Source organism: Macrosteles quadrilineatus, unplaced genomic scaffold (assembly GCF_028750875.1).
Source record: "Macrosteles quadrilineatus isolate MER2022 unplaced genomic scaffold, UCM_ALF_1.0 Scaffold_73__1_contigs__length_606889, whole genome shotgun sequence".
NCBI classification, from domain to species: domain Eukaryota; kingdom Metazoa; phylum Arthropoda; class Insecta; order Hemiptera; family Cicadellidae; genus Macrosteles; species Macrosteles quadrilineatus.
In genome coordinates this window covers 328579-354178 of record NW_026542666.1, presented here as the reverse complement: position 1 = coordinate 354178, position 25600 = coordinate 328579, and the positions used below count along the sequence as shown (strand labels likewise).

Below are 25600 nucleotides of genomic sequence, written 5' to 3'. Positions count from 1 at the left end.
TGGCTGATCTTATCAAATTGGTCTACATATGAGTTGTGTGCCCATCATAGATAAGGAGCACAGGCCTCTCCTCGCCTATATTCATAAAAACATCACAGAACCAGTTGAAAAATAAGGATGTTTCCATCCACCCTCAGGAGGTTACTAATATTTGCAGTTTGTGTTATGAGTGAAAATTTAAAAACGTACGTTTTCATGTCCCTGGCCTTTTACTTCGTAGATACTGGATTTGTAGTTTATTATTATGTGTTTTAATATTTTTGGGACGGGGGCAACATGTTACACACATTTATTTGGTTTTGAATAGGTTCTAGGTATTTTTTCGTATTTTTAAAGTCCCGAAATTCACGACCATGACATGTCCCTAGGGTACATTTTCCAACTTTCACGCTGTTTTAGACTAATTATTCATGCCGAAATATATAAAGCCATATTTTTATGTCATCAATGGTTATTAAACTTACAAAAAAGGAGCATATTATAATTTTATTGTCATTGCAGACTGACTACCATGACAAAATAAGTCTGTCCCTCGATTTGGCGTCACAACCATTTGGGAAAAATTTTCAACTTTGGAGCACGACAGTGGCAAGCCTGGCGTCGATGGAGTCAGTTGGTTTTAGAGACTAGTTCGGGGTGTACGTCAGGATTGTAGTGCCGGTCGTTTTGAGTTGAAAGGAGGAGTTACAAGATTAATAAAGGAAAGATTGTGTTTTTTGTAATTTTGGTGTGTCCATGACCATACGTAGTCATTCGATGAAGTAGACATGGTGTTAATTTTTGTTTATAAGATATTTCAATTGCTAGATTAACCTAGAAGTCCACTTTGTATCCTCGAACATGAGGTGCAGGGCTACCGCCAGAACAAAGCCAAATAACACGTAATTTCACAACCAAAGTTTCACGACCATCGCGGTTTTTTTCACGACCAATCCAGCCTTATGGATTATAGTGTGTTTGGTCGTGACAATAACTTTAATATAATTGTAAATTGAACAGTTTAGTTCAATTGAAACACATAGTTTTATTATAACTAACAGTATAATTGAAGGATTGTTTAGAAAGATTTAGATTATTCCAGACAATTCACGACCGTACCGCTTGTCCCTGACCATCACGTTTATGATTTCTATCATAAAAATTTCAAAAATTAAAATATCGTCATATTTCAGTGTTTTATACACAAAAGAAGCACACCCCTATACAAACATAACGATTTTTCGGGTCTCAGGTAAGTTTTTTTCGGAGTTATACAAACTTAAAAAGATTTTATTGGCTTTTTTCTATTTTTTGGGTTTTTCTTATTTTTTTCTAGAAAGACCAAATATACCAAAAGCTCAGTGACCTTTTTATTGTATAATGGTCATAAAAGTAAATTATTTTATAGCAAAACATAGTTATAAAAATAATATTAACTATTTTTAATATTCATTTAAACGTCCGTTATGGTCGTGACAGGATTTTGTGTTTTTCTACTAAAGATGCTCTTTAAAAAGAAAACTACCAAAGATATTGCATTACCATAGACATTTTATGAAACTTCAAATGTTAATGAAATAAAAAAAATAATAAAAGTTTTGAAAAAAGGGGAAAAAAATTTGCAAAGTGCTTTTCCTGAAAACGTACGTTTTTAAATTTTCACTCTTATGTTGTTTTGGTTCAGCCAATATTCCTTTACAGGTTTTCCTTTGAATACATAAAGAGGTGGGAACATTTGTCCATCAGCAAAACAGCATAACAGAACGGATGTGTTTTTACGCCCAGAAGTACAGTTAGTAGTTAGTAGTTTTTAGCAGCAGCAGACAAGAAATACTGGACCCCACCGCCACCCTTGCCATCTTTGGTTGTGTTTCCTTTGCCCTAGGTCCCAATAATACGATGTTTTAGGGTAGATCTTGGAAAAGTGTAATGTAAAAATGCTCCACAAGTGGTTTTATTCCTATTTCTTACATCTTCAATGGCCTTCTCTAAGTTCTCATGGGTATACGTTATAATCCAGAAAAAAAAGGTTTAACCTCCAAAAAATCCAAAAGTCTTGAAACTTTGCACACTTATTTCTAGGTACAGTAGAACCTCGATAGTTTGAAATTTTTTGGACTTAAGTGATGTTGAATTATCGAAATGTCAAACTAAAGGGAGTAAATGGAGTTCAATATACAGGAGAGTAAAACACAAGTCTTATATAGAAATCATCCAAATGTATTAAATACAAAAAAACTTAACAATTTCACTGTTCATTAGTTAATTCTCAAATCAACAATACAGTATATGACAAATTAATGTAAGTCAGCCTACATCACAATTGTAACCATTAAATATCAGCACTTGACGAAATAGCTCAGCCTGTGTCGAACTACAAGGAGTGTCGAACTATCGAAGGTTTACTGTACATAGCAAGAGCATACCAAAAGTCCCAACAAATATGAGGTGGGTGAGCTCTAGCGGCAATTGGCAAAAACAGGGCACCTTTATTGATTTTTGGCTAAAATCTTGATAACCGTTGGTCAGAGTTAAAAGTGACCACATATCAAATGAAAGATCATTAAATTTTAAATAAAAATGCCATTTACACTTTTATTTTATTCCTAATGGTTACAGAGCTAAAATAGGGCATTTTTCTCAAACTATCGGGGTGTGCAATGGACTTTTGAGTTGAATCCGGCCGCCATGTAGTGTAAATACTGTAAATATTAGTTTATTAATTCTTAAAAGTAAATTTTATTTGACAAGATCAATCCAGACATCTGGTCAACGATCGCCAGTTGGTAATGGTAATGGTAATGGTAATGTGAACAATGGTGCAAACTTAAGTCAGACAGTTTGAGAAAAAAAACTCCATAATTTAAAGCCCTACAACCATTAGGAATAAAATAAAAGTGTATATGGCATTTTTATTTAAAATTTAATGGTCTTTCATTTGATACATAGCCACTTTTAACTCCGACCAACGGATCTCGAGATTTCAGCTAAAAACCAAAAAGGTTGTCCTGTTTTCGCTAATTGCCGCTAGAGCTAGCCTCATAAGTATGGGGACTTTTGGTATAATCTTCCCTAGGTACCTAGAAATGTGTGCAAATAAATTTGAAAACTTAAAGATTTTTTCGGAGGTTGGATCATTAATTTTATTTTTTGACTGGACTATTAAGCCAGCTCATCTCTGTGTTTTTCTCACATATGATCTCGCCATTTTCTGGGAAAAAACACACAGTTTTAGAATATGTTAAGCTTATGTATGAAATTTGTGTATTGTGAAAGCCTAGATATAAGCTGAGCTCTTGAGCCAGATACTCTTCTGTTTGTTGCATAGCCTCAAAGTCTTCATTTTCTGAATTAAGTTACTAATAATACAGGGTTTCCATAAAATAATAGTGGGGTTTAATGATGAAATAAAAAGAAAACGAGAAAAGATAAAAAAAACTATTTATTTTGTTGAATTCCTGACATCAACAAGATTTTATACATAGCAAATAAACTTCAAAATGGCCACCATTTCTTGCTGTACATACGCCCAGACGATGATCTATTTCAACCCCCACGTTGTGCAACATTTATCTTGTTACAATGGAAACTGCATCTCTGATTCAATTAGATGGGCCAAATTTGGAATTTTCGGAGAATAAACTATGTTTTTTACATATCCTAAATGTCCGTTTTACTAGGGTCATTGACTTTAGTTCACTTAATAACATCACACACTTAGCCTTTTCTTGAGGGAAAACATGTTCGTAAAGAAAATACAACTTAAGTTTATTTAAATGAATAAGTAGGTTGTCGTCGATTAGCACAACAATCAACACAGCTGTTTTATTTAAGACAAACAAAACTGTTTGAGCTACCAGATGCAGGGGTACCAATATGAAATATTTATTTGTCTTATAATAGTTTCACAGACAGTTAAAGCCCCACCATTATTTTTTTAAACCCTGTAGCCTATATATTTACTAATAATATCTGGGCCCACCCTGGACCCATTTACCCCAACTACCTGGCCCAAATACACCGTTATGAAATATTTCTTGGGGGAATGGAACACCCAAACTAGACAAAAAAAAACAGAATGATGAATCATGCTGACAATTCGACTTTTACTCTTTGTTATATCCATAAAGAGTATTATAATCTAATGCTAAAATCAACTGGACTTACTTTGAGTGTGTAGAAAATAGTCAAATAACTGAGTACGCCACAATGTTGTATACATTAAATTCAACATTATAATATATGGCAGCTATTAATCACAGACAGGTTTCTTGAAAAATGTATGGCCCATTTACCCCAATGGCCCAGACAACCCACTTCACTAATGCTGTAGCCTTGTTTATAAGTTGAGTAGCTGAGTGCTAAACAGTAAATCCTGGTTCAATCCTGAGAAAAGGCAAATCATTTAAATGTTCAAACTGGACCCAGCTGTCCTTGCATTGTTGTGTAGGCTAGACTTACCGGACCGTTTGTAAGTTAACATACCTCTATTCACTGGACTATTGGTGTGTTGCTGTCAGGTGGCTGTGGATGGTCAGCACTACCTCTCCTACAAACACAGAGTACCTCTCAAGTTCATCTCCAAAATCCAGATCCTCGGAGAAATAACTCTTGACAACGTCATCTTCCAGAACACCACTATGTACCCTTCCCCTCTGCCGCAGGTAAGTAGATTTGCCGTGTGTAGATAATTGATCAAATTGAAGTTTAAGAGCCACTGGCTGGTGATAAGTGCCACTATCATAAAAAGTATAATCTTATGTGTCTTTATCAAACATATGCAATTTAGTCACACTCATGATTGTTGGCTCTTGGTCTGTTAGTTTTTGAAATACCACAATTCCTGCTGGAAGCACTATTTGCGCTTAGTGAATGTCGGAGGGGCAAATACAAAATTATTGATCCCTTTTATTTCACAGATTATTGGTGAAGTACGTTTATCAACGCAGTGCACAATAAGCTGTTCCAGCTGCGATGCAATCCTATGGTCACTCGAAAGCCTGGCCCTCTATTAAAAAAAAAAAGTTGCGGCACCAAGTGAGGCACCCTCCTAGGCCAAGGCTCCGGCAACTGCCGTGTCCGCTGTTAGGTTAATACTACCTGCCCGTGTAGCAAGGGAGGAAACTTTGACCTTAGCATGAGCAAAACAGATGCGGGGTGGTAGGCTGCTATTGCGACACACCATAGACAAAAAGAATTAAATATAGACAGTCAGCCGTGCTGCAGTTACCATAGGTTCTGGCACATACTGCTGGAGCGCCATGAAGTTACGGCGTACGTGCTACGTAACTACACGGCGCTCCCAGCGGTGTGCACCAGAACCTATGGTAACCATGGTAACCACAGCTTGGCTGACAGTCTATATTTCATTCATTTTGTCTACGGACTCATGCACCTGATGCCAGACGCCAGTGCAATGTTTACGGCGCAACAGAAGGCACAGAGTGTAATCTGTGGTTCACAGAGTTTATATCGATTATTAAACTAAATTTAAATCTACTTGATGATAAAAGCAAATTGACGCTGGTTTATTGAGTTTCGTGGCACCGTAGTGTTTTGAAAAGACATTTCACCTGGCCATCTAAAAACGAGCGATGACATGGTCAAAAATCCAACAATTATGCATCCAAAGCCCCAAAAAATCGATAGCCTAATGAAGTCTTCAGTAGAACAAACCTAAATCAACACATTATTAATAAAATAAATAAATAAATGACGTATTTATTAGCCAGTGTCGTCATAAGCCAGCTTTATGATGTTATCTGTAAAAGATAACTTTGTGCTTAAAAAGATTCAGTTAAGACATCAGATAAACCTGCCGATCACCCTAAGCGTATAGACTAGCCAGTTTGTAAGATTGATAAGATTGATCAAAATCTGAATTTCAATTAATATTTCCAAATTACTTACTTACTTACTTAAAATATTTTTGAATACTTGTATTCTTAATCCTTGACTGACTATTGTCAGATAGATTGCGTCATGTCTTTTAAGAATTTAAGACTTTTTTTTAAATACTACAATAAAAAACTAATATTTTATCAATTATTTCTACTTAATATCAATTATTTTCTTAATATCAATTGTTTCTATTTTGATACAACTTTGTTCTTTTCCCTTTAGATATTTAATTATCTTGAGTAGGCCTAGTCCCTGAGCTATGACCGTTTAAAATCCCGGCATTCTTTTATAAACACCCTGTATTTATATATGTGTCTGTTAGCACGATAACTAAAGCAAATATTATCCTATTTTGATGAAATTTGATAAAAATGTGTCCTACCTTCATTGGAACGAGTTCACAAAACAGCATAATCGAACAGGGGTTTATGGGGGGTTTAATGGGATGAAAATAGATCTTCCCATTTTTGACCCTAAAAACACAACATTTTATCATTTCCTTTCAAACCTATTTGTAGATCTTAAACAAAAAAATAATGTTATATATTGAAGCGTTGTATGCCAAACGGTTACAGAGATAATTTTAAAAATTGTAAATTTTAAATTCCCATGTTATTCGGTTTTAGTTTGCTTGTTTATCGATATATTTTAATCAAATTTGGCAATTTTGCTTATATCATACTTAGCTATTAACATTTTAATAAAACGACAAACCTTAATACCTTCCCTGTAGCAGCAAACCTAAGTACTCACTAAAATTAATGTTTTTTAAATAAGAAATTAAGTTTTAAGGAAATATTATTTTATAAGTACCGTAGTAGGTGTCCATTTGGTCTATGGATTTCCCTATTAGGAATTAGATTTAGAACTAGAAATCAGCCTAGTCAGTAGGTTTGATGGGAGTTGGTGTATTTTACAGAACAGTATTGACATATTTTAAAATTAAATTTTCATGGTTTACATGTTCAAGAGGGTAAAAGCTTATGTTACTAATATAATTATTGTTTTGAATTAACTTTTACTAGTGTATAAGTTTTTTCTTTTAAATGCATTGGAAGTTTTTTTCCAGGGAGTGTGGATATGTGCAGAGGATTATGTAAGTTAAATTTGGTTACCGTATTATTCTTTTTGGTATTAATTGTCGTAAAGTAGTGGTTATATAATAAAAGAAAGTTTTGTAAAAGTAAACATTATTAACAGCTGAATATAGTTCTATTTAAGTTTATGAAAACGAATACATGATAAACAAACTGGGTACCGGTATTCTTGGTATCACATATCAACCCTTTATTATGATAAATTGTTGATATGAATTAATTATTATATTATTAAATTATAATAAATATAATAATTCAGATTATAAATAACTTTATTTTCATTATTATTTTTTAAAAGTGCAATTTATGGCCAAAAAATATAAACTGATGACACTAAAATGTCAATAAATTAATCTATTATGCCTTTTAGTCTACCTTTTGTAGATTTACCTGTATATTATATAGAAAATAAGGTTCAACAGGTTTACTATTATATTTAATCTTAAATTTTGCAGAATAAGGAACAGCATGGCGAAATAATTCGTAGTCCTGTAAGTATTTTCAGAAGATTTTTTGTTTTGATGAAGTGATTTTGTAAAATGGTAGATATTAGGCTCGGTTTGGCTAAAATTTTTTCAAAATCAAACCATTATTGGTACAATATTTACAGGTAAAAATTTTAACCTGATATGAAGTATCTGAAGTAAACAAATCTGGCCCACACAACCCTAATAGTATCATTTGAAAATAAAATAGAACCATCTATTAAGCCCCCCTTAAACGGGCAAGCATGTTGGCGGCGAACATGCTCACCTGTCTATGGGGTCTGCAAGCCTTCGTACCGGCGAGAATGTTGGGCTCGTAAGACTCGGCGAGCCCAAGCCCCAACAAAATGTCTGAGAATGTCTTCGAAACAGTGTTCAGTCATCCTCAATTAATTTTTATAATCATTATTTTCGTGTGATTCTAGTTCAGCCAACAGAGATATGTGACTGAATCTGTGCCTGTTTTCAAGCCAATTATTGCAACATACTTTTTGTGGCTTGTGGTTTTTTCTCATCTTCCACACAAATAACCCACCGCAAATAATCACCACAGCGTCAGCATCCATTTTAAACACAACTTGACTGTCACAGCGCAAGAGAAGCAAGAGCACTGGGCGGTGGCAGCGAGCATGTTCACTAGCATGCTCAATTGTCTGTTGGAATCACCGAGTATGTTTGCGAGCATGCTCGACCATATGTTGGAAACACTGAGCATGTTGGCCAATAGTCTCTCGAACATACTTGCCCGTGAGTGGGAAGCTTTTGGTAGGGTCCTAGTTTCAATGGTTTATTTGCCTATCTGATCGTCGAAAATAAAAGGGTTTCATTAAGTCATCATTCAGTTAAATCAGCATAAAGCTGGGTTTTCCTAGGCGCGGAAGCGGAGAGCGGAGAGAGGAACGCGGAGAGCGGAATCAAAATTAACATGGTGTTCCGCTCCGTTTCTAGGAAAACAGTAACATTAAATTACCTAAGAGAAGTGGAGTCCGCTCTCCGCGTTCCTCTCTCCGCTTTCCACTTCCGCGCCTAGGAAAACCCGGCTTAAAGGAGCCCCTCTGCATAATATGGTCCTGTTTAGTTTGAATCTAATTTTTAACCATACTATGTAATATTTTTCACACAAGGATGAATTAGAATATGAGAGATGCTGTGTCTACAGTAGACCACACAAAATTGTCCTTATTGAATTTACAACAGAGCTATTTAAAACAGAATTTAATCTATATATAACAGAATTTACAATAGACATTTGAGAAAATTGTATCAATTCTTATCCAGCCAATTGGCGTGTTGAAGGTGTTCTTACTATATCTATGTAAACCCTAAGGATATGCGTTTGTATGTAACTTATTTGGATGGAAGTTATCGAAAGGTGGAAATATAGATTTTTATAATTTTTCTTTCTTCCCCTATACATAGTAGCCTATATGGAGAAAGTATTGGTTTCGTCAAAATGTTCGAGTTTGAGTTTTAAGTTGATATATCCATAGTGGGTGCCCCTAAAACCAAAAATTGGTTTTCAAAGTGATATCTGTGTGTGTGTGTGTGTGTGTGGATGTTTACAGAGCTTGAAATCTGATTTTGATGAAATAGCTACTAATCCATGGTATCTCCTGGGTGTTTTTTTCAACATTTTTATTGTTAATGTTGGTTTTCTATAAAAACTCATCAAGTAAAGGAAAAATTGGATTTTCTCAAAAACGGCCCAAATGATTTTGATAGAAATTTTAGTACATAGTCCTTTAAACTCCAAACAAAATTGTACAAATTCCATTTCCGTAAAAATTATGGTTCCAAAGTTATTGTAGCTTAGGTATGTCATTTTCCAATAAAAATGCCTTAAAAACAAAAAAAATTGATTTCAGAATAGAGGCCGGTTTTGATTAAAATTTATTATGGTCTTTTTTTATGGTCTTAAAAAATTTTAACTAAATGGTACAGATCCCATTTCTGTAAAAAGTACGGTTCAAAAGTTATTGTAACTTATGTTATTTGTACTTCCCATGAAAACACCATAAAATAACAAATTATCGGATTTTAGAAAAAAAGCTGGTTTTGATCCAAATTAATTTGTAATAGTCCTTATAATTCTAAACAAAAATAGTGCAACCCCCTTTGTAACAATTAAGGTTCAAAAGTTATTGCAACTTTTGTGATTCATCCCTATAAAATATCATAGCTAGTTACTCCCACAGCTTACTCATGTTAAAGGTTGTTGACAAGCTTATGGGAGAAAGTATGTGTCAGGTTGCTGATACCGTTTATTTTACTGTGTTTTAAGGGTGTGCCGCGACTCATGCCACAACCTGACTCCACTAATGAAGTACAAAAGGCAAGTCATCATTTACTAACTTTAGTATAGGCCCGAAACTATTTGCTTACATATTAAAAACTGAATGTAAATGCAAGATGAGTAGAAATAGGTTAGATTACCTTACCTTTGTAGTTCAGCTGATGACTAAAATCAGCTGTTTCTTTTGCTAACATTCTATGAAGTGATTATTTTGTTTGGAGAATGTTCAAGATGTTTTTTGTTTAACTTGTATGTTAACAAATTACACAATTAATGAAAATATATTTTTATAAAAATAAATATTTCCTGAACACAGCCTTTCCATAAATCAATCTGTCATCAGAACTCTCTATGCTAAGTCAAGAGGACACTACTCCTATTAAAAAAAAATGTTTCTCAGTAAAAGTTAGATTCTTGTACTTTTCATGAAAGTTCTTCTATGAAAAATAGAAGTTCTTCTTCTATGAAGAACTAAATTACAATTTACAAAAATATTAACACAATGATATTTTACATTTATTTCCAGTTTTAGTAGAAGAATTAACAACCCTTTTGTTTGTTTAAAGGCTTTGGCACCAGGGCAAACAAAGGCGTCTAGAAATCTTGCACTTCTTGTAAGTATACAGGAGAACTCACAAATAGGTGTACACAGTTAATAGATTTTTAAGATATATGATCTATAACACAACTGTAATAAACTGTATACAAACTTTTATAAATAGTACCTTGTTTCTCTTTAAATAATTCCCTTGAGAGCCTTGCTATCTACTTTAATGAAGCATAAAATATTATTGCTAATTGCATTCCACTTGTAAAAAATGTAGCAATCAACACAGTCAAATGATGGGACCTCTTCTCGGCCCTATGTTATTTCTCCATAAGATAAGAAAAGGTACCGTGTCGGGACTGCAAAATTTGTGAGATATTTTGTTCTCTGTACATTAAACTTTGTTGTAGTTCTCTAGATTCCCACTAGAATGGAGGAAAATTCATTTTTTGAAGTCTCTTTATAAAGTGAATATTAGAAATGGGGCCTCTTGTCGGTATGGCGAAATAACATTGAGCAACAAGAGGTACCTTTTCTCAGACCGTGCAGAGGCTAACAAAATTATTTATTTATTTAAACCTTTTACGTCTTCAATTCAATATGTTAACCGATACTATCCTGTTCTATGATAAATTATGTATAACAATCAGTAAAAAAACTAATTTCGATATTTTCGACCTTAATTACTTATATCGGCTATACTGAAAATTTTGCATCACCGACAAGAGGTCCCTTTTCGCTTTCCACATTTATATTATTTTTTCTTTATACAATTTTCAAAAAAAAAATCATTCAGGCTAGGAAAAATTGTGTTTTTGTTTATTCTGAAATAATTAATCTTAACCAGTTTTTTTTATTTGATCCAATTTGAATTTTAGACTGAACCTGTGGAATATATTGGACCTACCCAAGACACATATCAGGATGTGAGTATTACATTATGAACCTTCTCATATCATAGGCCCAACCCAATAGGACGAATAATAATAAAATAAGAATGAATGATAAACTGAATATGGGTTGTGTAGCGTATTCTAAAGTCTATTTTAGAAATAATAAAGTGGACTGTATATAATATGGGTTATTGATTTAATTTTGACAACAGAAAATAATTATGGACTTTTGGTTTAATTTTTAACACTGAACTATAGTTATGTTACCACTTTGACATTATTAAGGTCTTGTGTTTTACATCAAAAGTTGTAAAACACTGTGCCGAACAACTGGCAGCCCCACTTGTCAGCATAATAAACAAATCTTTTAGCCTTGGACAATTTCCCTCCGCCCTAAAAATAGCAAAAATATACCCAAAGCACAAAAAAGGCTCACGCACTAAACAAGAAAACTACCGCCCTATCTCATTAATATCAACCTTTTCAAAAGTAATAGAAAAGGTCGCTCTGTCAAGAATGCTGAGTCACTTGGAAAGCAATGATCTAATCACTAAAAACCAACATGGTTTTCTCAAAGGGAGATCCACCACCACAGCTCTAACTAGTTTAATCGAACAAATCATTGACCATCTAGAAGCACGCAGATATGTATCAACTGTCTTACTTGACTACAGCAAAGCTTTTGACTGCCTGGGCCATAATCTCATCCTAAGCAAACTCACAGCCCTAGGAATAGAGGGAATGGCCAAAGACTGGGTGGCAAGCTATTTGAAAAGACGTACACAAATTGTCGAAATCCAGCAAAACACAAATGGGAGAAAATCTGTACATAGGTCCACACAACTTTCGATTAACAGGGGAGTGCCCCAGGGCTCAGTCATGGGCCCATTTTTGTTCATCCTTTTCACCAATGATTTTCCAGATTTTATTAGGAATGACAATTGTGAAACAATAATGTACGCTGATGACACAACTCTTCTATTTATGCATGACTTACCACAAGAATTACATAATTAAATCTAAGGCTTACCTTACGATCCAATTTAATATATAGTGGAGACCTAGGTTTCTACGTCGAAACGTTATCGTCAGTCCTTTGTCTCATAGGTTAGCTAAACATTTTGTTTGCCATCTCTTGCTTGAGATATTGTCGATTTGGTGTAATTTGTACATACATTGGTCACATTTAAATATTTACAAAGACATATATAGAAACAACACAGATACATGGCCATGATCTTCGTCTTCATCAAACCTAACCTCCGAAATTGGGATGTGATGACTTTCGCTTCTAGCAGCATGGTCTTATCACTCCATAGAGTTATGTATTTTGCAAACAGGTGTTTGATAATACTGTATTGTATTATTTATTTTTAATTTCAATTAATGTATCAAACATGATGTTAGCGGCGAAGTTTCTTTGGTCATTTAGTATGAGGGATGGGTCTGTTTTGGTAGCGTTATATATATGAAAATGTTCTATTGTATTTAACTTGTTGCTTTTGGGGGCTTTATGTAAGATCTCTAAGTTGGCATCTATTGAGGTGTAGGAATGGTTTTCTGAAATAAGATGTTCGGAATAGGTTGATGAGCTGGCTGAATTCTTTCTGGGGAGATGTTCTTTGAAACGCTGGCGGAAACTTCTGCCCGTTTGCCCGATATAAAATTTGGGGCAAGAGCCACAAGTTAATTTGTAGACCCCCGTACCTTCGTAGTTGTCTACAGTTGTCATTTGCTTTTTATTTAGCAAGCTCCCGAGGTTGTTAGTCGATCTGTAGGCAACTTTGAGTCCCTGTTCTTCTAAGATTTTATGGAATGAATTGTTTATTTTTCCGTGGTAGGTAGTAGTCACAAATTCCTTGTTAGCTTTGGGCTCTTGTTTTCTTTGGTTTCGTTTTTGTTTCATTAAAATCTTTGAGATAAGGGTTGGGTGATAACCATTGTTAACCGCTATTTGTTTAATGATGTTCATCTCTTTATTATAGTTCTCTTCATTAAGTGGGACATTTGTAAGCCTATAAATCATACTATGGAATGCTGCGAGTTTGTGTTGGGTTGGATGGTTTGAATGGGCATGTATTACGTGGTCTGTGGCCGTTGGTTTTCTATAAATATTAAAGCTGAAGTTGTTTTTTGTTCTGGTAATGGTTAGGTCTAGGTAGTTGAGGGATTTTTTAGATTCTATTTCTAGGGTGAACTTTAGTTTTGGATGGACGTTGTTCATGTATTTCAGAAGGACATCGAGTTGTCTTTTATTGCCTTGGAATGCGACTATGATGTCGTCAGCGTATCTGTGGTATTCTAGTATTTTAGAGGTATGTCTGTTCTTCTCATCATTCAGGATTTCGGAATTTTCAATGTGGTTTAGGAAAATTTCGGACATTACTGCTGATAGGGGGGAACCCATGGCTAGACCTGTGTTTTGGGAAAAGAATTCGTTATTATATTCAAAGTAGTTTTGTTCCAGGACTGTTTCTATTAGATTCGCAAGGTCGTTGATGTAGGCGGTGTCTCTAATTCCCTGTTGTACTAGATTTTTTCTCAGTATTTCAATTGTTTCTTTTATAGGTATGTTTGTATAGAGGTTCTTTACATCAAATGATGCTAACAAAGCTGTTTCAGGAATTTTGGTGTTTTTTAGTTTATTTATCAAATCTAGCGAGTTTTTTAGGGATCTATCATTGCTCAGTTTTATTTCTTGGCGGATTATTCTGTCAAGTAATTTTGAAAGTCTGTAAGATGGAGAATTAATGGAGTTTACCAGTGGTCTAATAGGTTCTCCAGGTTTGTGGAGTTTCGGCAGTCCTCTGAATTTTGGAGCATTTGGTTTGATTGTTCTGCTAACTCTTCCTAAAGAAACCCAAAATCAAACCAGAATCCTCACTCACAATAAATTGATGAAACACATTAAAAAACCAAAAAACAAAACAGCACGATCCCAACTCCAAACTTTGAAAAACATAAAAACCAAACTTCAGGAATCAAACGCAACTATAACAAAGGCAGACAAAGGAAACACAGTGGTAATAGTAAACAATAATGATCACCATAACAAAATAATGAGTTTCTTCGATGAAAACAACATTATAAAGTTACAGTCAGACCCAACAAAATCCTTCCACGAACGCATAAAAAAAGTCATCAACAAATCGACAATATTAGCAGACAACCAAAAATATCATTGCAGAACAATCAAACCAAATGCTCCAAAATTCAGAGGACTGCCGAAACTCCACAAACCTGGAGAACCTATTAGACCACTGGTAAACTCCATTAATTCTCCATCTTACAGACTTTCAAAATTACTTGACAGAATAATCCGCCAAGAAATAAAACTGAGCAATGATAGATCCCTAAAAAACTCGCTAGATTTGATAAATAAACTAAAAAACACCAAAATTCCTGAAACAGCTTTGTTAGCATCATTTGATGTAAAGAACCTCTATACAAACATACCTATAAAAGAAACAATTGAAATACTGAGAAAAAATCTAGTACAACAGGGAATTAGAGACACCGCCTACATCAACGACCTTGCGAATCTAATAGAAACAGTCCTGGAACAAAACTACTTTGAATATAATAACGAATTCTTTTCCCAAAACACAGGTCTAGCCATGGGTTCCCCCCTATCAGCAGTAATGTCCGAAATTTTCCTAAACCACATTGAAAATTCCGAAATCCTGAATGATGAGAAGAACAGACATACCTCTAAAATACTAGAATACCACAGATACGCTGACGACATCATAGTCGCATTCCAAGGCAATAAAAGACAATTCGATGTCCTTCTGAAATACATGAACAACGTCCATCCAAAACTAAAGTTCACCCTAGAAATAGAATCTAAAAAATCCCTCAACTACCTAGACCTAACCATTACCAGAACAAAAAACAACTTCAGCTTTAATATTTATAGAAAACCAACGGCCACAGACCACGTAATACATGCCCATTCAAACCATCCAACCCAACACAAACTCGCAGCATTCCATAGTATGATTTATAGGCTTACAAATGTCCCACTTAATGAAGAGAACTATAATAAAGAGATGAACATCATTAAACAAATAGCGGTTAACAATGGTTATCACCCAACCCTTATCTCAAAGATTTTAATGAAACAAAAACGAAACCAAAGAAAACAAGAGCCCAAAGCTAACAAGGAATTTGTGACTACTACCTACCACGGAAAAATAAACAATTCATTCCATAAAATCTTAGAAGAACAGGGACTCAAAGTTGCCTACAGATCGACTAACAACCTCGGGAGCTTGCTAAATAAAAAGCAAATGACAACTGTAGACAACTACGAAGGTACGGGGGTCTACAAATTAACTTGTGGCTCTTGCCCCAAATTTTATATCGGGCAAACGGGCAGAAGTTTCCGCCAGCGTTTCAAAGAACATCTCCCCAGAAAGAATTCAGCCAGCTCATCAACCTATTCCGAACATCTTATTTCAGAAAACCATTCCTACACCTCAATAGATGCCAACTTAGAGATCTTACATAAAGCCCCCAAAAGCAACAAGTTAAATACAATAGAACATTTTCATATATATAACGCTACCAAAACAGACCCATCCCTCATACTAAATGACCAAAGAAACTTCGCCGCTAACATCATGTTTGATACATTAATTGAAATTAAAAATAAATAATACAATACAGTATTATCAAACACCTGTTTGCAAAATACATAACTCTATGGAGTGATAAGACCATGCTGCTAGAAGCGAAAGTCATCACATCCCAATTTCGGAGGTTAGGTTTGATGAAGACGAAGATCATGGCCATGTATCTGTGTTGTTTCTATATATGTCTTTGTAAATATTTAAATGTGACCAATGTATGTACAAATTACACCAAATCGACAATATCTCAAGCAAGAGATGGCAAACAAAATGTTTAGCTAACCTATGAGACAAAGGACTGACGATAACGTTTCGACGTAGAAACCTAGGTCTCCACTATATATTAAATTGGATCGTAAGGTAAGCCTTAGATTTAATTATGTTCAATAACGATCCAGAGGCTATATCTCCAAACAAGAATTACACTCCAACATCTTATCCTCAACAGACAAAGCACTGCAGTACTGCCTTCAAAATGACCTGGCCATTAATCCATCAAAAACAACCCAGTTAAACTTCAGCCGAAAACATGAACAAATCCAAGAAATTCCTGAAATAACCGTTGAAAAAAACTCAAAACTGCTGGGTCTGACAATTGATGAAGACCTCTCCTGGAACGACCACATACACAACCTGACCAAAAAACTTGCATCTGGTGTCCATGTAATAAAGAGGATGAAATGGATAGGAGGTCTGGAAACAGCTAAGACAGCATACTATGCTGTAATAGAATCGCATATAAGGTATTGCTTAATATCTTGGGGAGGAACATCAGAAGCAAACCTCAACAAAGTGTTGGTACTCCAGAAAAAAGCTGTCAGGGCACTCTCCGGCCTTGAGCGCTTAGACAGCTGCAGGGAAGCATTTAAATCCCTTAAGCTCCTAACAGTGACAGCACTCTACATCCATGGAGTTGTCCTGTACACAAAAAAACTTAACCTTCCCAGAAATGAGAATTTGCACTCCTACCACACCAGAAAAGCAGCTGACTACAACCTTCCGATCCACCACACTACACAATACAGCAGAAAACCCTCTTATATTGGCCAAAAAATCATCAACTCTCTTCCAAACAACCTCAAGAACGCAACAGGAAACCAATTCAAACAGCAACTCTGGGACTGGCTTGTGGACCGACCGGTGTACTCCCTTAAGGAATTTGTTGACCAATTATGAACTTTCAACACAAAAGAAAATGTAAACTGTTAAAACAATCTAAATGTTAAACATTCTGAATCTTTCTGACGCCATTGTATTTCTTAAAGAAATCACAAATAAAGAAAATTGTCTATTGTCTATTGTCTATTGTCTTGAAAGAAGATCTGGTCGAATGTTGTCTAGTCCAGAAGATATGTTTCATGAATGTCCAAATGTTCTCACAGTACACAGAATTTAGAGTCAAATTAAAAAGGGTTTATTAAATGCACACAAAAGGAAAAGGTAAATGAAACAAGTCAAAATAAAAGGAGAGAGAAATGTATGATGTTACACAAACAAACGATATTAAGAGAGAGAAAATTGCACTTTTTGAACCAGAAATGTTTACATTTTTAAAATTTTTTATTATTGTATTGTTGATGACATGTGGGGATTATTTTAATATACTCATATGGTCAGCTGGCCTTTTACTGAACAGTTTGTGTTAATAAAAATGTCCTGTATAGTACACAAAGCTCTAATAATAGTTTCCTCCAATCCATACAGATTGGCAAAAAGTCGCAGGACAGTTAAATAACTGAAAAATATATTTAAGATTTAGACACAAAACTAGCTAAGATATATTAAAAAAAAAAAATACAAAACTTGATGCAAAGATGGTGTCCATTAAAAATTCTCACACATTTTTTGGTGATACCCTACTGTCTTAGGGGAACAGCTGGCTCTCCTATGAAGAAAAGATTAAATATAATATAAGATTTAAATATAAATATAATATAATATAAACATATTAACCTATGCTTACATTTGAAATTTCTTCTGCCTCCTAGCTACAATTCTTATTGAAGAATATAATACACAGTTTATCGGTGGGGCACACGGGAGGGACTTAGGCTAACATATCTTGTAGTGTCAGCGTTCGCCGCTAGAACTGCTAAGTTGAAAAAATTTAATTTTTTTTTAATTTTAGTTATAAAATTAACTTTTTAATTATAAAATTAATTTTCAATTTTTAAAATTAAACTGTCATAACATAACCTAACCAACCAGACTTACTGATAATATAAAAACTATATAAGATACAAATCTAATTAATGATTACTTATAATTTTTAATTAATTATAAAATTAATTTTAAAATTTAGTATTATAAAATTAAACTGACATAACCTAACCAAACCAACCAAACTTGCTGATAAGAAAAATTTGTTGACAAAAAGTTTGAGGTGCCAGCGGGATTCGAACCCGGGACCTCTTAAACACCAATCCGATACGATACCAATTATGCCACGGACGCCGCTGAAATCACATCGTTTCGTTACGGTAATCGTGTTGCCTCAAGAGAAGATATTAACCACTAGAGATATGACGTCACTACGCCTTAGCCTTAGTCCCTCCCGTGTGCCCATTCCCACAGTTTATACATTAATCATCAGCTGTTTTATGTTTGTCAGACATTTGTTATTATTTTTATAACCTCACTTTCAGTATGTAATCTAGGAGTTCCTGTTTATAAACACTTGGTTTTGAACAAAGAAAAGTATTTTGGTTCTTTTTATACCACAAATTATTATTTATAAATGTATTTGAACATTATTTGTATGTTTTGGTGTAAATTTTGTATTTTCGAATATGTGTTAGTTTTCCTGCTAAGGGATCTGAAGGAAAGTGGTAATTGACTTGAAGTTTGAGTATGGAATGTGAAATAATACCCATAGTAGGGAAAGAAACACTGTTTGTTCCAATCAATAACATTTATTCTCTATGGCCACCAGAACATAGGGAAATCTGCTTGCAAGTTGTACAGAAAATTGCTCATGAGTGAGAAATATACAAAGATTTTATCGCAGGTGAACTCAAATTCAGTGTTTGATGTTCAGCAGTACTTTACTTTCTCAAGATGGCGAGTACGCTGGATACGTTGAACTACAATGTAAATTTTGTATTTTTGGATAATGGGTTTGTTTCCCTGAGTGATCCGAAGGAAAAGTGCTAATTATTGAGTTCAAAGTCAATGGATACGTGCAACTACAATTTTTCAGTGAACTATACCCTAACTATTTTTTTCGAGTACACAGGGAAGTTGCTTGAGAAACTGTGACTTACGATTTCGGTTCTGGCGAAGAAGTGTGTGGCTTGATGTTTAATGGCAATGTAACTCGGGATTACAGTGTTATAAAACTTTAAGTGTCATAATCCCCAGGGTGTGAAGAGTACAAAAAGAAAAAGAAAAGGTAAAAAGTCATTAACTGTGGGCGTAAATAGACAACCAAAACAAAAAATATGTAGAGAACCATTCAACTAAAAAAAAAATAGCAGTGATGGTGTTAAATGTGCTCTGGAAGTCCCTACAAAAACACAGACTCTTTTGAATTACGGTCGTTAAATTGGATTTGTCACTACAGTAAATCTATGAATTTCGAGTCAGAACAGACTAACAGGGTCACAAATATACTCTCCTTATGTTGGCTCAAGGTGAAGGTAAAATTAGCTCCTTATCGACATTCTGAGTTCATGGAAAATCTAGTCAACGGGGCTAAAAGTATTAAGTATCAAAATAAACAAAAAACTATCAAAAACTATTTGGATAATATAAGATCATACAATTCTGCATTTTCAATGGCGAGTTCTAAGTCTTACTTAGACAAATCAACATCATTCTGTTAGTCTATTTAAGAGTCGGGACTCCTTTTACCATCGGAAGGACCGTTAATACCCTCTAACATTGAACCAAAGTATGCCCAACTTAATGTACACGAAGTAAACACAGCTGTTACTCATAGAATGGAGCAAAGATCCGTGATATGCAAGCAACTGCTGATGCATGATTTAAGTGACTATCTTTATTCCACACAACGAATGTAATGAACAAATAAATGATCTCCATAGCATAAGTAGCTTATTAGGTTATCAGCATCGCCCAGTTAGTACACTATTTATTTTTCAAATGAAACTCAAATTAATATAAGATATTCATTTGGTTAAACTAATATATTGGTTTGATTAACATAAATAGTTTATACAGGCAAACTATCAGTTTTATTTCATTTAAAAAAAAAGTAACCCCTAAATAAAATTCAAAGATTAAAAGTGTTTGTTATGTCTTTTATTGCTGACAATATTCTCGTGGCGGAGCACGGGCAATAAATTAACTAGTGCCTATTAACTTCGTACCAAGTTGTCCTAGCTCTATATAGGTATTGATTACTTTTTAAAAATTCTTAGGCTAATGTGAAGCAAGCTTCTTATACAAAAGTTAATAAAAATTAAAGTAAAAGTAGTTTCTTCATAGATTCAAATCTTACCAAATTGACATTTTTTACTAAATTTGTGTCTTTTAAGCACATCAAAAACATAACATCCAATCCAAAAATTAACAACATATTTTTGTTGTTATTTTAAAATCACTTTTCCTTTATCTCAATTAATTTTCCATTGCTCACGTGTGTTTAAGTTCTGTTACAATGCATTCCCACAATTTTAAATCAGCAATTTTTCTTGTTATCATTATAACAATATAAAAAAGCACAATTATTGTCCTATCATTTGTTAAGGATGTTTTTTGCATTGTGTAAAAAGTCTTGTTCATAACTTAAACCAGAAGTGCTTTAACTACAGTTTGTTTGGCTTTGCTTCTTGTTTAAGGTAAAGTTTTGTCATCTATGCTTGCAATAAAATGTAAATATTAATCGGTTAAATCAATTAATCATTGGTAAATATTTTACTACAGGATTCCCCAGGAGGGTGTCTTGGCACTACTATGGTAAGTACTGTAATTTGTTTGTCTATATTATGTACTTGATCTAACATAATAAATGTTAAGATTTTCTATGAAGTAGATCACGATCACGATCAGAAGTAGGAGCTTTGTATTTATATTTAGTAATATACAATAGTTTTAATAAAGGCTACATTTAAAATTATTTATACTAGTGGTCCTCCAGTGGTCGAAAACTGGACAAAAAACGTGTAGTATGTAGAGGCTTCACACTGTAAATAAAACATAGGTTTGGAATTTATTCCATTTGTTTTGATTTTCTGTTTATATTTTGACACTAGCATGACAACCCATAAGGCCAATTTTAATTTTTTTATTATTTTAAATACATTTTTGTGCTTAATTTTGAGCCTATTTCAATTTATAAAGAGATTCTGCACATCTACAAAGAACATAATCTATCTTTCTAACGGTATGCGTAGATTTTCCTTGCGATGCACACAAGCTGAGAAAAAGGTTTTAATGAAACATTAGTGTATAGGCCTACCTGTTGCTCGAATTCGAGCAACTGCTAAGTATTACATGCATTTAAAACTAGTAACAGTCATAATTTCTGATCACTTTGACTCAAAGATTATGGAACTACTCAAACACTATTTCTATTTCTTCCCCTTGGTGGTGTTCTATGACTTTCCTATGTTTCCATAGTTTACAAATTGGCTCTTTCAATTATTACTAAGAAGTGCAGCACAGTCTTAATTCAGTTTTCTTTTTAGTAACTTATATCAAATTATCCAGGCTCTCACTTTTTCCATTCTAATATTTACGCCAACCCAAATTCAAATAGTAAATATTTCATTTCAACCAAGTCAGTAAATGTTTGTAGCAAACTGTTAAATTAAGCAAACTTATTGACTGTTTACAATTAACATATGTTCTTCTCACTTTTGATTTCTGACAACCAGCTGCGGAGTTTCATAACAATGTTTGTTTCCCATGTTAATCTTATGGTAAAATATGAAACTTTAAAGGGCCCCAGGGCCTCACTCTCTAATTATTTCCATAAAAATAACGTTTCCTGCACAACTTCACGATACGCTCTTTCCAATGACACCAAAAACATGTCAATCGGTTCAGTGTAGTTTCGGAGGAGTAATTGTTACAAAAATAAAATAATAGATATAGCTGCTTGCCTATTAATTTATAGATATACTAGCTGCGTGCCCGTTCTTCGCACGGGGATCTTATCGTAGTCAGTTAAAAGCTTCTTACATTAAGCACAGCAGTTGGTTTGCATACTTTCAGATATGCTGACAAAACTATTATATAAACCTTCGCAAATACAGTATCTGACAGTTTCAAGCCAAAACTAATGCTTCGCAATTAAATGTCACCCGGATCTTGTTGGTCCATATGTTAAATCCAATGATTAAACTAAAAAATGCTTTATAAATCTATGAGGCATAGCCCTGAGGTAGGCCTATAATTGAAAGTTACTTTCCACAATGGTTAAAAGTATTTAAGGTACTACCTCAACCTCACAATTTAACACTTTATTTGTGTTAAGGTGGTCTTGCCCTTTCCGTGAAACACTGAGAAATTAGATCATTAATGAATTAACAACAGACATACACAAAAAAATACAGAACTTAATTAGGGAATTTGCTATGCTTTAAGCATAACAAAGTACATATAAAATTATTATTTGAAATCTTTGTTAATGTTATAAAATTTTATCATATCAATTTATATTTGCTTGGACCGAAGATGACCCGAAATGCTGTCAAAATGCTACATGAATCGGCTTGCTATATGAAATGAAGTACTATAGACGATTAAGATTGGTAATTTATAGTAAAAATTACCAAAATAGGCCACGAACTATTGATACATAAACAACGTTTAAAGCATATTAACATTTCATGATGGTTTGCTGAATAAATGTTTTACTAAAATGCATTATTGTTTTCTTAGCAATTAACTAACATTTTGGAATCCAGACAGAAGAAGCAAAACTTATACAGTTAAGACATCAATTAAATTGAATATGCCTGTAATAAAAAGGTGCAACACCAACGATAACTAATTTGTAAATTACAGTGATGTGTTGGTACGTAAAAATGATTCTTGCTGCTACTACCGGTTCAAAGGAAAAGAACCAGTACCAAAAACCAACGTTTACAGTTAAGAACTATAGTACATCCGACTAATTATATGCGTTAATAAAGGTTATTGATCCCTTGGTTTTGGATTTTCTCGTAAAAAGCTATCATCAATCAAAGTTATTTCCCATTAATTGCTTTATTTGTAAGAAACTTTTAATGTAAACTTATCTGTGTCAGTTTGAAAAAAAAACAATCTTATACAACAACTTTTTGTTATTTAATAGATTACGTATTCCCTAAACAATGATTGGTATATCTCTTAACATCGGAAGGAAATGTGATAAAAATCACACAACGTTGGGGTTTTGGAAGTTTGTAATTTTATTTCTTAAGTAGGTAGGCCGCGTGTATTCTAGGGAAGAGTACCGGTATAAAAAATCGTCGTAGAAAAGGTTGTTATTATTGGGTAGGCGTACGTACCCAAGAGATGGGCTACGGGCCTATTGGCTGTATGGTTCAGCGATTGCATCACACGGTGAGTAGGAACTATCGACTATATATACAGTAGAGTCCCGATAATCCGAACTTCGGTAATCCGAAAGTCCGCTTAATCCAAAAACGTTTTTTTTTTTTTTTTTTTTTTTTTAAAGGATATTCAAAAAAATGTTAAAAGTTAAAAACGGTTATGCTTTATTAATAGAAAAAACAGTGAATAATAGAATGGCAAGTACAAATTACACAAGTACAGTAGCCTACTTTTCAAATGTATAGTACAGTAAAGACAGTGTTTGAAACTTACATATAGTGTTGAACTGAATGTCTTAAGTTGGTTTAAAAAAGTCTGTTACAATTTTTTGACGAAGATTAAAGGATCTCTCTTTAGAAGCATAATGACGCCAACGCCTTAGAAACAATGTATCGGCTGGGGTCGAGACGGACTGTTGTTCAACGTAACGTAGCGCTAGATCAAAGGCAGCCGCCGCGTCCGAGTGGGATACTCTCTGCTCGCTGCCGTCGTCAGCTTCGCCTTCACTCTCGTCTGAGATGTTTTCTGGTTCCCTCAAAACCCTTTCAACGATCTGCTGATCACTTAAAACTTCATGATCATTGTCGTCAGCTTGTAACCACTCATTCACGTCATTTGCATTAGTGTCCTCACACCCAGGAATGTTTTGTAACAGCTCCTGCACCTGCACAACATTGTTTCTTTCTTCGTTGATTCAAGTTGTCCTGAAAAGTTAGGCTTGGCCACAGTTTACTCCAAGATTTTTTCAACAGTTGTTCACTTGTAGATTCCCATGCTTCTGCTACCCAATAAATGACGTCTTTAATGTTTACCATCTTGAGCTTTTGAAGCAACGAGAGCGTTTCGTCCTGATCTTCCAGTATTCTTCTCAACAACTTTTTCCTATATGAGAGCTTCACATGCTGTAGTACATGTTAATCCATTGGCTGGATCAAAGGGGTCACATTCGGTGGTAAAAACACGGCCCTTATATCTCCACTTATTAATTCGTCGTCTGACGGGTGAGAGGTTGCATTGTCGAGAAAAAGTAATGCTCGAACCGGTAAGCCATTTTCGTTACAAAATCGAGTGACTTCGGGAACAAAGTGGTCGTTAAACCATCCCTTAAATAGTGCTGAGGTCATCCAAGCATTTTTGGAGTTTTTGTAGACGACAGGCAATGCATTTATATTTAGGTTTTTAAATGCCCTTGGTTTTGCTGCTTTGCCGATAACCATTAAAGGGAGTTTATGATTTCCTGCAGCATTACTACAGGCCAAAACTGTCAATCTTTCCTTGCTTATTTTTAAACCAGGTGCACTTATTTCTTCTTTAGAAGCCAGACTTTTTTTAGGCAATGCCTTAAAATTAAGCCCAGTTTCATCAGCATTGTAAATTTGCTGCGGTGAATAGTTTCCTTCAGCAATCAGTTCAGCAAATGTATCTGAAACGTATTCGGTTGCAGCAGCCTCATTTGACGATAGACGTTCACCCGTAATGGCTAATTGTCGTATGCCGTGACGCTTCTTAAAACGATCAAGCCAACCTGTGCTAGCAGAAAAAGATGTGTCTCCGTTCAATAATTCATTTAGCTGTAGAGCTTTTTCTTTGATCAAGGGTCCACTAATCGGGGTACCTTTTTCTCTATCTTGAGAAAACCAAACAAACAAAGCACTGTCGAGGTTCTCCAGTGGTGTTGTTTTCGCTGTATGGCGGGATTTTGTACACTTACTTGTGGAAGCAATACAAAACTGTTCTATTTTCAAACGGTTTTTCTTCCAGTCGGTGATCGTAGCATTCCCCACACCAAACTCAACAGCCAATTTTGACGCACTTTCACCATTGTCCAATCGTTTTAACACTTCAAGTTTGTCTTGCAATGTAACCGAAGTATGTTTACGTTTTGAAGCCATTTCTTCACCACACTCACAACCTCAAAAGATAACGTTACAAAGTGTACATAAATGTACGCGCTGCCACCTATCGGGGAAAGCTGAAACTACTGTACTGTACTACAGTAGCACCATCGTGTAACGCCGGTAATGCAGACACGAAAAGTGACCCAGTACGTGCTGCCACCTATCGGGGAAAGTTGGAACTACTAGCACCATCGTGTAACGCCATTAATGCAGACACATAAAGTGACCCAGTACGTGCTGTCACCTATCGGAAAAAGCCGAAACTGCTAGCACTGTTGTGTTACGACACTTAGTTGCACTTCGTCAAAGTATTATGTACTGTAATATCCGAGCAGCTGGGCGAGATAGACTCGTTGTTAGTAGGCCA

General features: G+C 34.6%; 1 protein-coding gene across 2 annotated transcripts in view; it reads left to right on the top strand.

Annotated features, from left to right (window-relative positions):
* Positions 1 to 25600, top strand: part of LOC128981979 (mucin-2-like) — a 115739-nt gene that overhangs the window by 54199 nt on the left and 35940 nt on the right. For both annotated transcript variants that reach the window (XM_054401004.1, XM_054401003.1), the window contains exons 10-16: positions 4500 to 4643; positions 6950 to 6976; positions 7433 to 7468; positions 9744 to 9794; positions 10322 to 10369; positions 11181 to 11228; positions 20717 to 20749. In XM_054401004.1, the coding sequence (XP_054256979.1) occupies positions 4500 to 4643; positions 6950 to 6976; positions 7433 to 7468; positions 9744 to 9794; positions 10322 to 10369; positions 11181 to 11228; positions 20717 to 20749 (387 nt within the window). The remainder of the gene's footprint in view (positions 1 to 4499; positions 4644 to 6949; positions 6977 to 7432; positions 7469 to 9743; positions 9795 to 10321; positions 10370 to 11180; positions 11229 to 20716; positions 20750 to 25600) is intronic.